A 15,562-nucleotide genomic window follows, 5' to 3' on the forward strand; every position below is an offset into this window, starting at 1 on the left:
CCCCTTTTGCAGCCAACTTTACAGTTGGAACAAGAAATGACCTCACCTCATCCAAGTCTCGTTCCCCCAAGGTTTGAACAGGAAATAGGGAGAACACTACCCCCGCCCAGCTCCTCGCACCCATTACAGCGCTCTCAGAGAGAGAGAAACCCAACATTACAGGCGAAACTCAAAAATGAAAGATGGTTTTTGAAAAATACAGGCCTGTCTGAGGCCGTGAGGCATATAATGCTTGAAACGTGAGCGAACATGAGATAAACATTTTGTTGTAACGGCTGTTGTGAGTTTTGTGGATTCCAGCCATTGTTTGGATTCCTCTGAGAGGGAATGTTTTATGCTCCTTTGAAAATACAAAAGGAGTTGCACACATCTGAAAGCCATTAGCCCCTCAAACTGTTAGCAAGCAGTCTGAGGATTCTTTCCGCTCTCGTGGACTCTCGCTCCAGTTCTCTCTTTGCTTCTCTTCTCTTTACATTTCTTTCTTTCACGTTTGCAACCTCTGCCTTTTGCAGTTACAGGGATTGTGGAATTTCACTGCTCTTATCCAAAATGTTTTACTCCGTGGACCCCTTGAAACCAAATTCTTCCACGCTCCATCTGTCTCATACACAACAGCCTTTCTTCATTTCTAGCCCCGCTGTATTCTTGAAGAGTCATTTTACCATGGCCAAGCAGGCTTTGGAGGCTTGCAGTGTGCTCTGTCACTTGGGAGCAGCATCACGTGTATACCCGCCTCTTTCTGCTCCTGGTTCGCACACAAAGCAGGGTGGGGACATGTGAAGCAGGTCTTCCCTCCTCCTTCTCCTCTGTAGCCTAACCTTGTCTAAACGGACCAATGTGTTTCTGTGCTCTTTTATTAGATCACGTATTCGCATCCCCCCACCCGAACACTGACATCTTTTGTCTCTGCCCGTGTAATACTTTGAAGTTTGACATTCCTCTCCCACTGCATCACTGGGGCAACACAGCTGCGCGAGGCAGAGCCGAGAAAAGCAACGCTCCAGGTGAGACGAGGCGAGTGAGGCTTGCCTCGTGAGCAAACGATGGAAGAAAGAACGGCGGAAGAAGAGGTAAGAGGAAAAACATTTGAGATGCAGTAAGACTGTGTGTCTGTCAAATTCTGAACGAGTTTGTGTGTCTTTCTGTGCAATAATCATATTTTTACCCAGCCAGAGAAAAAACCACAAGTGGGACCGCAAGTTCCCCTGCTGGGAAACCACAAACCCCAAGATCATGATGACACCAACCTTTTAACCCAGACATCATCCTTGAAAACCCTCAGCCCCACCCTAACACACAAACATATATCACGTGTGCACACAGATACACACATCTCCATGCTCCCGTCCCCCCAGGGTCACCGCTCTGCTATGACCACTGTGATGTCTCCATATGAACATAATGCAAAGTGTGACAGTCAGCGATGCACTCGAACAAGTTCTGAAATTCTTTCACTGTGTGAGGACTTTGACTTTCCGGTAATCGTGATTAAACTCGGAAAGAGCAATCAGAGCGGTCATGATCCTGCATCCTGTGTCTTTATTGAAGACACAGGATGCATAAACACTTATTCCGTCTCATCATGTATGGCACATGTGCAAACACTTTATTAAGGTTAGTATTCATCGTCCTAGTGTTACCCCGTGCTCTGAAAGTGGTCTGCTGGCAGCTTAGTTCTAACTCTCAACACTGAGCTGAACATCGGCCTGAAGCATAATTCAACTGGGTCTCCAGGAGGTCTTCTAACGTCCCTCCTCTCTCATTCCTTCTGTGACCCAGAAATCGCTCTCGGCACACAGTAGGCACCATAATAGGCACAGACAGAGATGAGAACAGGCCTGTTGGTGGACAGGTACTCCCTTTGGAGAGGTCTCCTCACCTGTGGCGTATATGCCTCAATTAATTTGAATATAAATGAACACCTTAAAGTTTAATTGGTAGGAATCATAAAAAACTGCAGCAGCTCTGCCACGAACAACCTTTTAAACTGATGCTTTAAAATTACAGCTCTGTAGCAAGAGCATCTCCTTTACTTAAATACCTGTTGCCTTGAAGTCCCGCACTCATATCCTAGATAAGAGGACTAGGATGAGTCGAGGAAAGGTATCAAGGATGTGCCAACTGAGAGGTTAGAAGAGGAGCAAACAGCTCATAAAAGTCTGTTTTTCTTTTTTTCTTCCTATTCTGACATGTTTCAAATCATCAGATGTTATTATGAGCCATGCGTTTGTATTCTGAAGAGCACTTGGGTTATACAGGAGGACAGCGATGTGAAATACACAGACAAGTTCATCTGTGAACGGCTTAAAAGAAGAAAATGAAGGTTATGGAGTGGACTAGTCACAGTGCAGACTTCAGTAGGACCTCTAACAGGACATTCATGCTGGAAAAGCCTCCAGAGTGGCTGAATTAAAACAGCTCTGCGAAACAGAGTGGAGCCAAAATTCCTCCACAGTGATGTGAAAGACTCGTTGCCAGCAAACGCTTGATTGTAGTTCTTGCTGCCAAGAGTGGCACAACCAGCTATTAGGTTTGGGGGGGTCAATTACTTTTCCACACAGAGCCAGGTAGGTTTGGATAGTTTTGTTTCTCTTTAATAAATAAAGTCATCATTTTAAAAATGCATTTTTGTATTTATTCGGGTTATTTATGTCAAATATTAATATTAGTTTGATGGTTTGAAACCTAGAAGTGTCACAAACATGCAAATACAAGGCAAACATGCTTGTTCACTGTGTGTGCACTGTGCCTGCAGGAACCTCTGAACTAATATGTTTTAGATGATAATGGGAATTTAAACTTTGTGAATGTTAACTGTTAGTTACCCAGTCGTACAGAGTAATAATACATAGCTTTGGTAAGATCACTCGTCCTGCGTGTGCACCAGTTTACCTCTATGGGCAGCAGTGCAGTACAGACTAATTCTGAATGAGAGGAAAGTGATTTGGCTCGGTAACGGCTCTCCTGGCTGGGATTAAAGATGATCTAAAAGCCTCCATCACGCACTGGTGGTCTCTAATGGTTCTTTCTTTTAGCACTGGGAGAGAATTCAGCCAGTACACAAGTGCAGGTGAAAGTAATTCCTTTGAGTTTACACAGTCATAGAGACACTGCTGAGTCTGTGAGTGATGATCAAAGCCGACATAGACATGGACTCTGTGAGGTGTGGGAACTGAAGCGTACGCGGGCTTTATGTGTGCGTGTCGTGAGCAGAGGGATGTTCATGTGAGGACTTTCAAACATCATCTGGTTCCTGTACTGGCTTGTCATCTCTCATATCGTGTCAGCTACAAGAGGAACCCCGAGCTCCACTCTACACCAGCGGCCGATCTCCCACATTCCTGCTGGTTCGGAGCCAGACGGATGATGTAGTCTGGTCCGTGTGAAACAAATGGCTTTCTATTGTCACCACAACGCCGACCACGAGTCTCACAGGGACCATTTTTCAAGGAGTAATAATAAACCTGAAAGCTTCTTTTACCTTCTTATCTTGTAATGTGCAAGTGTTGAGCTGAACATCGTCCTCGACTGTAAAAATCAGTGCACACCATTCGTTGGTCATTCCATTCACTGCTCCTCCAGCCGTGCATTGTTACCTTTGGTCGACACATGGTAGGCCTGCGTGAGGGCGTGTTTACACATGTGTACAAATGTATGTGTGGAAAGTGACAGAGAGCGAGTGCAGAGAGGGGGGGCAGTAAAAGTATGTCCCTGGGCTCCAAAAGTACAATGCACTCCAGACAGTGGTGTGTTTTCACTATAGCCAGATCAATGCTCGGCAAAATGTGGTCCTGTTTAGAGGGTGGAGACACACACACACACAATGAGCTTAATGCTCCTTGAGGGTCTTTGTTTCTAGTCGTCTCAGTCTTTCATTGTGTCAGTGTGAGACTGTGAGACTCCCCAAGAGCTTGTGCAGCACACTGCAAATCATCCTGGGTAACTCTGCTGCATGTCAAAAGCTGGTCCCACAGCATGCTGCATGTTCCCAACTAGAACATCCTGCCATGTCCAACAGCGTGAAGCAACTATGTGGAAGTTTGCGTGTCTATTTCAGCCTCCAAGGAGACAAAACGGCAACGCTGAGATCCGATTTAAGGGAATATGGCTTAATACTTTCATTGTTGTGTCAGGCATTTGGTGCCAAGTGCACACAAAGTCTATCAGTGAACACGATGTGGAAATAAGTAACAATAAAACTTAAATACATCCCGTGATAATCACAAGTGGTTTTACATCATCTCTTCTCCGGAAATCCTCGCCGCCAGCATTCAGTTTGGCAAATTTAGATCATGCCGTGTCCTGCAGAGACAAAAAAGGATCGCGCACATGGTCGTAATTATCCAGCTTTGTTAATGTTCTCCTCGAAAACGGGCCGAAGATGTTACCACAAAGCTCCTTTGTCAGGCTTCGAGTGGAGGATGTTTAGGGAAATAAAAAGCATTTCCAGGTACCAGGTGTTGTGTAAAAATACTATTTATGACGCATACCAAACCGATGTGCGAACAACCAGACAAAGTGTCCCCTGTAAATACCCAATCGGCTCGTTCTCCTCCAAGGAGTTTGAGGTCATTGGAGGGCTTAGTGGTCACGTGGCAAAGGAGCATTTATACCCTGAGTATTCAGAAACATCAGTGGTTCCATTAAACCACACGGTGCTTCTTTTAACTCTGATAGCTCTCCAAACTAGGGTCAGGGTTAGGATATTCAGATGACTCGGAGGTGCCGTAATGCACCATGAAAGCCGTAACTCTTCACTGCCATCGTTTTTATCTGCACGTCAAAAGTGACAAAAGTTTAAAAGTTGGTTCTCAGTCATCTGGGTCACGTCGTCTCAGCTGCTTAAGAAGAAGGCAGCTGGTTCGTGACGACGTTTCATCCAAGACGTTTTTGAGGAACCTAAAGAAGATTTTTTTAAACTCAAGCACACCTCGCTTCCTTTATTATCTTTGCACATGCAGGCAAATTGGTCGGACACTGGCCTGAGCTCACTGACAGTGCAACTGCAATCCCACCTTTCCCCTTAGCAGTGAATTAGCTATGAAAATGCAACTGACTGCTGTGTTTAAGCCAAGATGAATCTTCATTTTCATGAGACTTTGTTTTAAAAGTCTCCTTTGTAGAACTGCCCTGAACCAGTTCAGCTCTGAGACCTCCTCAGCTGTCCTAACCAGTATAACCAAACATGAATGCTAACTTCCTACCAACACTTGTGGCAATAAAGGATGTGTCAGTCACCGGCAGTAAACAGATAAATCTGTTTGAACAGCAAGTGCACACTTGAAACTCTTGCTTTATACTTAGATGTAAATGAAAAATGAATTGTCTGTGATCAGAGCCACGTGTGAGGCTGTTGGATTTTTTAAAACTTTATATCTACAACGACCTAATCCCAGTATTTTAGGCTCTGATCACGAACATCATTAGAAACCATTTGGCAGTTTTGCCTCTGTCTCCACTCCTGATGTTGCGATTCGTTCGGCATCCAAGAATATTTCCTTTGAGGAACTCTTATCTCATCACTTGGTTTAGCCTGAAGGGGAGTTTTGTGCTCCGTGATGATAGTGGAGCTATGTCAGCCACAGTGTGGAGGTTTAGCTACTTGGCCCCTGTTATAACAACTCTAGGAGTCTTGAGGAATGTGGGTTTGTCCTGCAGTCCGTTACTACCCCCCTCTCGCCCAGTGTCTGCCTCACTCTGTGTCCCCTCCCCTCTCCCAAACAGGGCAATTCCCTAACTTTTCTCTTTTTCTCACAAGGCTATAGTTCAATATTCCACTCGGGGGCACATATCCTGTCTCGAATTCCGACGGGGCTCCTCGACGCCAAGGCACTCCAACTGCTGCAAGGTATTAGTACCTCTTGAGAACACTAAAATTTGCTTATCAATGGCTCTGACCATTCTTTCAGCAGCCCGTTGTTTCACGGAGATGATCTCTTTATATGCATGGCTGCCATCTGAAGATGCACAAAGGTAGATGGAAAAATGTAAGAATGCTAACGGATGAAGCGCGGATGCTGCACTTTTCTCTCTAACCGGCTTTTTGGTGTTAAAACGGGCTCGTCGCGTTTTACAGATAGTGCATTGCTCGCCTTGTTTGAGTTTTAGTGTGGTCTTAAGTTTCTAGCAGAGTATAGCGGAATGAAGAGCGCACTCACCTATTTTTCCATCTGTTGTGTTTCAACTAGTAGGAGTTGATGTTGTGTTTTTTCTCCATTCATAAAGTCGTGGTGGCGTGCAGATGTGTTTTCAGCGCGTCACTATCGTGGAAACTCTTATGTGCCTTTTTGGTCAGCTTGCAGCAGATGTCTTGAATGGCTGGTTTGCACTTTTTAAGAGTTGGGGACTGAACCAGACACACTTGTGCACAGCCTGCTCCAAATTATCGGTGCTTCTCTGTAGTGGATTAACAGCAGGCTTAAATGTACTTGTAATGTTGCACCTTAAGTAATTATTAACTGTTTAGGTGGAAAAGAGTGTAAACTGTGCTTGGTGTGATGTTTATCTCTAAGCAAATAGGCTCATTTTGTGTTAAAGGGCATGTTTTGCACCAGCGGTCCGACGATTAAACGATAATCCTGACGGATGCTTTACCTGCTTTATTTTGACAGCACGCTTGGAGAAGTGCTCGGCAGAGCTCGCTCTCCGTAATTGATCGTGCATTTCTTTTGTTCGGCTCTGATCCCGCCTCCACACTCAGCTGCAGGAAGCGCAACATTTTGGTTTTCGAGGGATTTTTATTTGAATCGGTGTTTAGAACAAAAAGCGACGATTAAAAAAGGACGTCGCGTAAAAGTTGTGCCAGATTCATGTTTGGACGCGCTCCGGTTTTTTTTGCCTTAAAGAAACGGGAAATGTGAATTATAGTATAATAGTGGACAATTATATTCACATTTCTTTTTTCCTCAACATCCATCTCTTCCTGCCGGGTTTTGCCAGCACCTCTCCCCGTGTCTGAGCTCTGCATACTTGACTGAGTTCACGGCTCATCCATCTCTCCTCTTCCTTTAAGGATGTGGGGCCATATTTCTCCTGTATTCCGTGTCCAGCCCAGCTATGTGATGCGGTTGGACACTGGGTTTGCTGAGGTTGTATATCACAGGGAGCCCAGAGTTCCCCGTTAAACCCGTAGTCTGTGAGGAGGTAAAGAAGGAGCCTCACGGCTGTCTAATGCCGCTGGCGTCGAGATATTTTTCATTTGAATTTAGCCTAACGCCCTCAGGACTGAGCTGCACAGTTACATTTAGAAACCAAGGCTTCATAAATCACTTGATGAACACTGTATGAGTGAATAAATGTCTAATTGTTCTTTGTTTTCTTTCTGGTTGTGAAATGTGGCATTTTGACCCGACTGATCATGTGATACTGTACACGACTATCTAACCCTCAACTCCTGCGCTTTTCTCCCAGCACGCCGTTAGTCCTGCTCTCTAGCTCCCTCTGGTCTGAAGGCAGCCATTTGGACCAGTAGATAATATGTGTAAACAACACACTATCCTTTAAGGGACAGCAGTGTAAAAGCTTCTTCATGGTCCAGTGTCCCAAAGGGCAAAAATAACCTCCCCCTTCACTTTGTTTTAATTTTAATGAGTAAAATCTTTATTATCCTTTTTAATGCCAGTAAACAACACTGAACGCTGTATGTTTGACACACAGCATGTTTCTCTAATCAGTTTATGACCTCATTTCCCAGTTTTTGCAGTTTTCTGTGTCTGTTGAGTGATAAACTTGTTACGAGAAGGCTTTGAAGTGCAGTATACTGAAAACAGATTGCTAGAAGTCAGAATTTAAGTCTCTCTTCTCTTTCCTTGCGTGTCCACAAATCACATGTTTTCTATTGTCTTACTGTAACCGCCCAGCATCACAAAGGAAAAGAAGAAAAGAAGAAAATGAAATGCAAAGTGTTTTGCATCGGAGTATATCGTGTTCTCTTCACAGTGGTCAGAAATCTATGATGGGCATCATTTATTTCATCTGCTCATTACACAGGGTAGACGTGGAGCTTTAACGATATATAAACTCACTTAATTAACTAGCAAAGTTATCATCATCAATAAGATACCATAAAATCGTTTATTGTAACAACATTACAAATTAAGAGTGTATGAAATTCAGATATGAAGCAGAGAAGTTGAAGTGGTGTTGTTAAACTCTCCTCATCCAAAGCTTTGCGAGGCCTGAGTGTAAATGTGAGGCTGTTAATACACCGCACTAAGATTAACAGCAGCTCTACACCATCGCCACGCCCACCAGAACCTACCGTGTAACCCGACATGCACCTCCCCCCGAAGTGTAACTACACATGACGCACAGGTGTCAGTGCCACTGTCCAACCTGTCAGGTTTCATCCTAGAAGCATAAATCTACTGTCTTCTTTGGCGTGAACCTCTTGGGATGTAACTTTGGTGCTCTCAGAAGACCCAGACAGGGAAGCTTGCACGAGCAGCACTGTAAGATCAAGATGTCGTCTGAAAGTTCAAACGAGGAACAGATAAAACAGCTAAAATGTAAAATAATTGAAACTGCTGGCTTCTTGAAACATTGAAGTAGTTTAACTAGCTAACACTGTAAAGAAACAGATATAATAGCCAAAGATACTATAAAGGACTGATAAATGTAACATCTGCCACTTGAAGAATCAATGCTTAACCAAAACACCCCCCCAACCGGCTGCAGAAGAGGGCTTCCTGTTTAAAGGGAGGCTTTCCTTCCCACTGCTGTCAGGTTGTAGCTCATAGGGGCGATTGTTCGTGGGGGTCTTTACCTTACAATTTAAAGCACCTTGAGGCGACTGTTATGGTGATTTGGTGCTTTGAAAATAACATTGAATTGAACTAAAACACTGATGATGTGATGGAGTCACAGAGCTGATGTGAAACATAGTTAAGATGAACTTTTCTGTAATTAGCAGCGTTAAAAAATCTAATTTATTCAAATGAACTCAGGTCATTCTGGTGAAATGGGCCCATCTGAGAGGCCTGCAGAGTAAATCTGATGGAAAGGTGCTTCCTGTTAGACCAACGTCTGTGTTTAACTTGTCTCTTAACTTTAATATCCTTTCTTCCTCTGTCTAGCCCTTACTGTGGAGTGCACACCGTGATTTGGTCTGGATCCAGGTCCAGGTCCTGCTGCTCAGTCTGGGTCCGTAAAGTGAAGAGTCACGGAGTGAGCATCAGCACAGGAGGGACTCAGGTGGAGGTATAGCCGACCGATGGGATCTGGGAAGCTGACCCAGGCTCTGCTGGGATGGGTGGTGATGTGCCTCGGGGCGGTTCAGGTGGCTTGCAGTCAAACTGGGAATGGCCCGTACCAAGCTAGCCGCTTCACCGGCACCGTGGACCAGAGGGAGGCGCAGCGGGTTCGACGCCGCGGCCAAGAGACATTGAGAGGGTGAGAATCTGTGTGTTTTACTGTCAATGGCCAATCACAAACATAATACAGAGTCACATGGCACTGCAGGCTGAAATGAACCCAAAGTTCATGTAGCAACATTTGTCTCTGTGTCTGAACAAGGATCCAAACCATGAATGTTTCTCCGTCTTTGAGCTGCTGTGCTTCCTGGGCTCAGACCGAGCTCGCCTTATACCAGAGCATGCTGCTGATACTACAGCGCTTTGTCAAAAACAGGACATTTGACATTAATAGACCGCTCGCCAGAATAAAATCTCCCGTGTTTTGTGGAACTTTCTATACAAGTCATGACCCAAATACCCCGACGTGTACTGGTTACGCTATACAAAGGTATTCAGGAATGTAAGGAGATTATAGGCCTCAGTGTTTAAAGTATTTAACAGAGAAATTCAGTGAGCTGGGAGGTGCAGTGCTGTGCAATAACATCAACCACTCCTCATTTCTTTATATTTTCCTTTTTCGAGCAGTAGTTCTTCTTTGTTGGAGGTCTTTCAAAGTTTTTCTTTGGGCTTTGGCTGCTTTTCGGAGTTTTCTGAGGACTGTCTTTTTCACTGTTAAACTACTTCATGCTGACCTTTAAATCATTCATGCATAAAAAGGCATCTAACATACGCCACGAGCCTGTGTCGTGCACCCAGACAAACACATATTTGTTCCCATTTCTTTAGCTGAGTATTTGAAAAATGCCAAACATGACACAGTTTGAACACCAAAGCATTTTACATCTGAACCTATGAATGTTTTTAAAGTGCTGTTTATTTGTCTGTGTGTGGGGAACATCCAGAAACATCATGTCAGCAGCTGCAGCCGCTCACCTCACCCTCCTGTTTCACTCTCTTTCACTTTGTTACCTAAACATCATGAATCAGGAACACACACGTTAGTGCATCAGAGTTTTCGTTGTGTATTTCACCTCTTCTTGACAAACAAAGAGTGTTTTGTTGGAGCCAGCTTCAGTGTCTGCATCAGTTGTTCCAGTCAGTCTCCCATCTGTCCCAGCTTACGGTTCCCCCGGTGCCAAGTCACAGGAAATGAGGTATTCGTATCACCCACGGGGGGTATGAAAAGGGCATTTGTTTCACCGTTGCAGGTGACGGAGCAGCTGAAGGAGTAACGTGGGGCTGGAATGAAAGACAGCCGAGTACCAGAGAGGAAAACTATGAGCGCATAGCTGCAGGTTTTGAGTTGAGGCTTATTAGAAGTGCGGGGCGGCGTCACCGAGCCGGTGTTTTCTCTCACAACATGTCCAGCGCTGAACCACAAATAGGCCGGCCTGCCCGTCGCTCAGACTGACTCACGTGTTTGTCCTTGACATATTTAAAGGAGATAGGCCAAAGTGCACGACCCCTTTACCAATCCTACGACTTATCCTGCCTGACACAAATATAAGCACGGACATGTGATCAGCAATAATTCACATTCACAGTTCGTGTGACAGGCAGTGGAGAGAGAGGCACGAAATCAGGAGAGCCTTGCACAATAGCGCACTATTACCATCAAATAGAGTGCGGTTTCATGAGAACAAGTAACAAAAGCCTGCAGACTTTTTCCATTACATTGCTGAGCGAACCCCACAGTGTCAGGAATAAAATGCTCATGCAGCGATAGTTGCGCTGAAGTGAACTCACAGCATCTTTGCTTTGAAACTCGGGCGTGTTTAGGCTAAAAAAGGTCCGCTCGCACGCTGGGCTTGGGGCCACGGCGAGTTCCACGAACCAGAGTTGTTTAACAAAACGCTGGACTTGGTTTCTGATTATTTTGATCGGATTACTTCGTGTGCCTCGGTGCGCCTGGTAACTGTCACTGAAATGATTCTTTTAAGCTGCCTCCCGTGTATTGCAGCGCTCCGGCCAAAGCTCACGAGCCCAAATGTCGAATCTAGTTTCAGCTACACTCTGGGGGTCGTTGGCCCGAAGCGACGGCGGTTCATCCGACATCGGGTAAAATTAGTCATCTGCACATGAGCAGCTCTGGACGGAAGCCTCGAAAATGAAGAAATCTCATTGGTGACAAGTTTGGGCTGTTAGGCTTTTGTAGCGCGAGCTCAGTGTTTGTTGAGTTTCATGGCAGTTCATCCACACTGGGTCTGTATTCATGAGAGTGGTGCTAATCACAGCAGGCTGTCGGTAACTCGGCGTTCACAGATTCTCCGTGTGGGTGATGCAGGCACGTCAGCCTAACGATGGTCATCACGTTGGCCTTGGGCTGAGGTGCAGTGTTTATTTGCTGGCTACAGCTCCAGATCCCCTGGTCTGTCTCCGGCAGTGCTGGGTTTGATGTTGACTGACTGATTTTTGTGCTCCCGCAGCACACCGCACCCTGGCACCGCCTCATGTGAAGGCGGGATCGAATCCGAGCTGGCCGGCTCCGTGTCCCACCTGCTTTACTTAAATCTGTGATTGACTAACTCAAACGAGTGTATCATTTCTTTATCATTTAGTAAGACTGCTCGTACGTTCGGGCTGAAAAGTCTTGCTTCATGATTTCTTTCACCGTTTTAACTTAGCCCTGCTCGGCAGCTCCTCGCCCGGCTGAGATGCTGGCAAACCGGCAGCCAGTCGGCCTCAAACCAGAGGATTACATTTAGTTACTTTCCAGGATGATGTCAATACCACCCTGATGGCCTGGATGGGGTCCTCTATTTACAGACTGCCTTGGCATGTGCCTGATTTGAAACAGAATAAAGAACGATTTTGGATATCGAAACGGTTTCACCTCAGACCTGCAGGAGTGTGAGTGCTTTCAGAGCACAGGAAAGAAAGTCCCTCTTAAAAATATAGCCACAGAGTTTCCCTTTCTCTTTTCTGCACATTCGGGTCCGTTTTGGGATTTTATGCTCGCTGCGAGTGAGCTGACAGGATTATCTGGGACAGCTGATTGGCGTGTGGCTCCTGCTTAATGTCAGACTGCGTGAAAAGACTTAGCCACAAGTTTCCTTCCTTCTTCTGATATGTACGCACAAGAAAACACATTTGTGTAGCTGTATTTGTTTTACAATTACCTTTGTTCAATTAGTCCATGTTTCTTCACAAGAAGCACTTTTCATGGCATGAATAATCTCTGCCCACAGAAACATAATCACTTCTTTTTATATCAAAGCAATAAGAACAAACACTCGCGCTGGGCCTACAAAACCACAAACACAGACAGTTACTGTAAAACTTTATCTCCCTCAGTCCTTCTGACTGACGCAGGATAAAACAGATTTATTGTAGTTCCTGCTCCGCTTTGATCGCTCAGCGTTTAGCATCTTCAGAGTTCCTCCTTTTTTTATTCCAGTCTGTTCTTCAGTTTTTAATTTTCTCGCTTGCCTGAGTTTCTTTCCAGGTTTTAAACTTGATGGTTTTCTTCAGCTGCTTTGAAAGCATCAGACATTGAATCATTTTGCACATATTCAAGGGCTTAAACGTGTCATTCGAGCTGGGCCAGAGTTTTCCTCCTTTGTCTGTTGCACATTATGTTTTCCAGCTTGTTAAAGCCAACTCATAAAAAGTTACCGATCATCGTCAGCTTCGTATCTGTCTGCAGCTCATTTTCTCACATTTCTTTATCGTCAGACTCATTGACTCGTTTGTAGAGAAACGGGCTGTTTGAGGCTTCAGGCGTCTGAACCTGTGACCAGTACAATCACAAGCGTACGTGGGCAAAGACACCGTGAACTGAATGAGTCAGCCCGGCGTCGTGAGTCCGCCTGCTCTGCACTGGCCAACGCAGATCAGGGTGACTAATTTTCTCAGCATACCAGGTTTCTGGGCCACTTCCCTGTAACTTTGCCTTCATTCTTCACTTTCCTTTGGATGAGGTGGCAGCTATTTCCCTTTTGTTATTATTAATGGCAGTTAATGAGCGATCCACAGGACGGGGGTTAGCTTCAAAGGCAGCAACATGGCCACAGAAGAGTTCACCTGTTGTAGTTTTAGCTGTGAGAACAGTAGGACGTTTCAATATTGGGGGAACCCCCCGGGGCTTAAACTCCTTTTTATGGCAGTTTTTCATTTCGCTCTTGGTTCGTCCTGTAAAGCCTCCTCTGTGCAACGGGAGACAAGGCGCTGACCCAGAGGAAAGAGGTGAAAGAAAGAGGAAAGAAAACAAACCAGAGCTTCTGACCTCGGGGTCGCGCCCTCGTAATTCGTTGTATATTGACATCAGGTCAGCGGAAAATCGTCAGTGCCGCGTGAAGGAATGGATCAGGAAACAATTTTGCTCGCGAGCGCTCGTTAGGCGTCGGCATTTAGATTCTTGCTGTGTCCATTTCTGAACTTCGGTTTGTGTGTTTGCAGAAATGCAGCCCCCACTCAGGGTCCGTGCAGCTCACGCTGCTCTTTGCTTCGTTTTCATATCTCTGTTTTCCGCTTCTCCTGCTTCCTCCTCTTCTCAACATAAACTTGTTTGCTTTCTCTCCCACTGATCTCCTGTTCCTTTCCCACCAACCAGTCTTTCCTCTTCCTAATCACCATTCCTTTCGCTCTTTTCACCCTTTCTCTCCAAAGGTCACAATTTGGTTTCTGCAAACACCCTTAAAGAAATTTTCTTTGTTCTTTTACGTGTTTGTCTTCTTTCTTTGTCTGACCGTTCATTCTACCTTCATTAATATCTCTCGTCTGCCTGCCCACCTGTTTTTCTGTCCTGTTGTCCCGCAGTGCCATCCGGGAATGTGGTTGGAGGTGTGTTTCCATATATCAGAGACTCAAACTCCAGCTGTCATCTTCCTGGTAAAAAACTAGGATTATTGCAGATGCTACCCAGTGAGGCGGGGTAAGCACACAGGAGCAACTTAAGTTCATCAGCGTCAACGCCTTAAATTCCAGTTTTATTTGGGATTAATCAAGGAAAAGCTGCACTGTGGTGTTAGTGGGTTGGAACTACAAATACATCAACCTGACTGTTACTGGTTTGTCTTTTTTTTTTATTCACTAAAATCAACTAGTTTCCCCATAAAATGTTTTAAAATCTAAAATCTTTTCAGCTGTTCCGATTAAAAAACAAAAACAGTCGGGCACATCGACAGTTAGCAAAAAGAAAATGAAATGTATTTAATTATTGAACTTTAAAGACGCTAATGAGCCGACGATCAAGAAAAACTAGCTGCTTTATTCATTTTGAGTCTTAATGCTAAGCTACGCTAACAGGCCTCTGTTCCCACTGCATACGAGGGTGTTAGCATCGTCTCATGAAGCCGAGCTGGTCTGAAACCCGGACACGCACCCAGTCAAACGTCACTCTGTGTTTTTGGCTAGCTTGGTGTTAGCATGCTGTCTGTGCAGATACTTACAAAGAGCTTAAGCTGTGTTTGCAACATAATGCGGATGTTTCTGTCCCTGTTGCAGTTTCCACTCTACCATTGCGCCGTTGTCAGTTTTTGCAATAAAAATAGAAATAACATCCATATTTTCACCCTCGAGACCTGTATCGATGGACCTTCTCTCACAGAAACCGAAATAAGCCGACTGTAACAAACACACGTAAACGAAAACGCACTTTTGTTTGATTTTTTTTCTTTCTATCCACCTGGTACGCAGGTAACTGCAGCGCCTCCCCAGCACAAGTAACGACATACAGTAACTGTAACTGTAAAGTAAGCAGTGAGTTTAGTACAGTGATGCGTCTCATTATTAAGTTATTGAAACAGGTAATGTGATTACAGTATCTCGTTACTGTAATCACTGTGTGTGTGTGTGTGTGTTATAAATATGAACGTGTGTGTTATGTAAAGTGAGAGCAGAGTAGAGTGCTGGGTGACCGGAGTCCATTCAACATTTCTTAATTCGACATTTCTGCCTTTGAGCTGATGTTCTTAGAAAGAAACGGGGCAAAGATATTTCTGTTAGCTCTGGAAAAGTTCTAATGCAGGACTGTGTTGAGCTGCATCATGGGAAATGTAGTATCCAGCAGTCACTTAGGGACCAGAACATCTCAGCTCTGCCAACTTATTTTATAAGTCTGGTTTGTACTGCTTCATGTTTGGTGTTATAAGTTATGAGTAATCTACTTTTACCAAAAAAAGTTTCTGTTTTCACAACACGATAAATTAAATCCTGGGGGTAGAAAATTGTCCCTGTGGCAAATTATTTTACTATGAGCATCTGGATCAGGCTTCATCCAAACTCACCACGCTGCGGTCCGTCGCTACTTAGTCATGCCATCGGCAAAT

At 44.8% G+C, this 15,562-nt stretch overlaps 1 protein-coding gene across 3 annotated transcripts in view; it reads left to right on the forward strand.

The window, feature by feature from the left end:
• The first annotated feature begins 5,687 nt into the window (after positions 1 to 5,687).
• The window catches only part of fbn2b (fibrillin 2b), a 64,318-nt gene continuing 54,443 nt past the window's right edge, over positions 5,688 to 15,562 (forward strand). The window contains exons 1-2 of one of the 3 annotated variants that reach the window (XM_080876788.1): positions 5,688 to 5,848; positions 9,075 to 9,390. In XM_080876788.1, the coding sequence (XP_080732914.1) occupies positions 9,212 to 9,390 (179 nt within the window). In that variant the 5' untranslated portion in view covers positions 5,688 to 5,848; positions 9,075 to 9,211. The other 2 variants (XM_080876789.1, XM_080876790.1) reach the window with 2 other exon arrangements.

This window comes from Rhamphochromis sp. 'chilingali' (genome assembly GCF_963969265.1).
Source record: "Rhamphochromis sp. 'chilingali' genome assembly, chromosome: 3".
NCBI lineage: Eukaryota > Metazoa > Chordata > Actinopteri > Cichliformes > Cichlidae > Rhamphochromis > Rhamphochromis sp. 'chilingali'.